The sequence below is a fragment of the Fukomys damarensis genome, unplaced genomic scaffold (assembly GCF_012274545.1).
Source record: "Fukomys damarensis isolate Sample0158 unplaced genomic scaffold, DMR_v1.0_HiC HiC_scaffold_28, whole genome shotgun sequence".
NCBI classification, from domain to species: domain Eukaryota; kingdom Metazoa; phylum Chordata; class Mammalia; order Rodentia; family Bathyergidae; genus Fukomys; species Fukomys damarensis.
This window is the reverse complement of record NW_022900940.1, coordinates 13,835,587-13,836,914: the sequence shown is the minus strand read 5'-3', so window position 1 is coordinate 13,836,914 and position 1,328 is coordinate 13,835,587. Positions and strand designations below refer to the sequence as shown.

The 1,328-nt window shown below is 49.1% G+C and overlaps 1 protein-coding gene across 1 annotated transcript in view; it reads right to left on the bottom strand.

Moving 5' to 3' along the window:
• Edem1 (ER degradation enhancing alpha-mannosidase like protein 1) overlaps positions 1 to 1,327 on the bottom strand; it is a gene marked incomplete at its 5' end in the record, with an annotated part of 33,054 nt that extends 31,727 nt beyond the window's left edge. Inside the window, one exon of the mRNA XM_010626176.2 lies at positions 1,188 to 1,327. Within this exon, the coding sequence (XP_010624478.1) occupies positions 1,188 to 1,327 (140 nt within the window). The remainder of the gene's footprint in view (positions 1 to 1,187) is intronic.
• Between the last annotated feature and the right edge of the window lies 1 nt (position 1,328).

Here is a 1,328-nt window from a genome sequence, read left to right as displayed (position 1 = left end):
AAAAAAAAAAAAAAAAAAAAAAAAAAAATTAAACAAAAACAAATTTATTCCAGCTAAATAAAGCTGGGGAAAAAAAAAACATTTATACATAAAGGCCAATACAGTTAAGCAAGAAAAATAACTATCGGTTTCCTACAATTTTGGAATGACCCAGTCTTTAAAATTAGCCTGGGATATGCCCTTGCTTCGCTAAAAAATCATGCTGTCACGTAGCAAATTAAGACATGACTTTGTCGACAACTCTTTACTATACATACGATCTTCTTTTTTAGAACTTAAGGACTGAATTCCATTGCTTTCCACTAAAGAAACGAAAATGTAAACCTCAAACGTTCAAAGGCCCGCAGGTGTAGGGCCAAGGCTTTGAGCAATCCAACTTCTCCACGCCTACCTAAGGGAGAGGGAAACGGAGAAACAGTCCCCTATCCGGCCTAACAGGGTCGGGGCAATAGTCGGCCCCTGCTGGGGGAGGACCTAAACTGGGTGTGTTGCCTGCCCTCTTGGACTTTAAAATCCGAAACAGTAACTCCTGCAGCTCTCTGCCTTCACAAATAAGAGTTAGATCCGTGAGGGCTGGTTAACCTTCCCTGGGGGCCCTGCCACCAGAATGGCATTCACGGAACGTATGGCAAAGCGTAATGATGTTGAACATGTATTCAGCGCATAAGAAACCAAACTTCGAGTATCCAGACCCCAAATCTGAGCCCTTCCTCCCATCAGAGTCTCCTTTGCTTAAGAAACCCCCCAGTAAGGAGATAAAACCTATCATCTCTGTGCCTCCACCTCGCTGGGTGGCTCAGAAATCCTTTCTAGGAATCAATTCTTGAATTTTTATATTTAAAAAAACCTGGATGTGGCACTCTCATTCGAATGGGGGAGGGCTCGTTCTGAAGCTGCGTTCACAAGAAAAGCAACATTTAGCTAAAGTGTCCAGCAGAAGGAGAGGGGTGCAAAACCCCCTTTTCAAACCAGGCTTTGGCAAAATCACTGTCCCTTCCGGTCTGGGCCCTCAGTTTCCCCATCTGTTTATGTTTAGTCTTCCCCCAGCCCACCCACGTACCTCAAGCCCAGCGAGACCACAGAAGGCGGCTGGCCAAGGTACGGGGCGAACCGCAAGGCCCGCATCAACCCTAAAAGGCCGGCATCCCGGGACGGAAAGGTTAGCGCGGGGCGCGCAGGCTACTCACGGGTCGCCGAGGTCCGGGCCCCGGCCGCGGCAGTAGATGGGGTTGAGCTCGTCCTGGGGGAAGGCGTGCGCCATGTAGTTGTCGTAGCCGAAGACGAACATGCCCCGCGCCAGGTCGCGCATCTGCGCCCGCAGCTGAGGC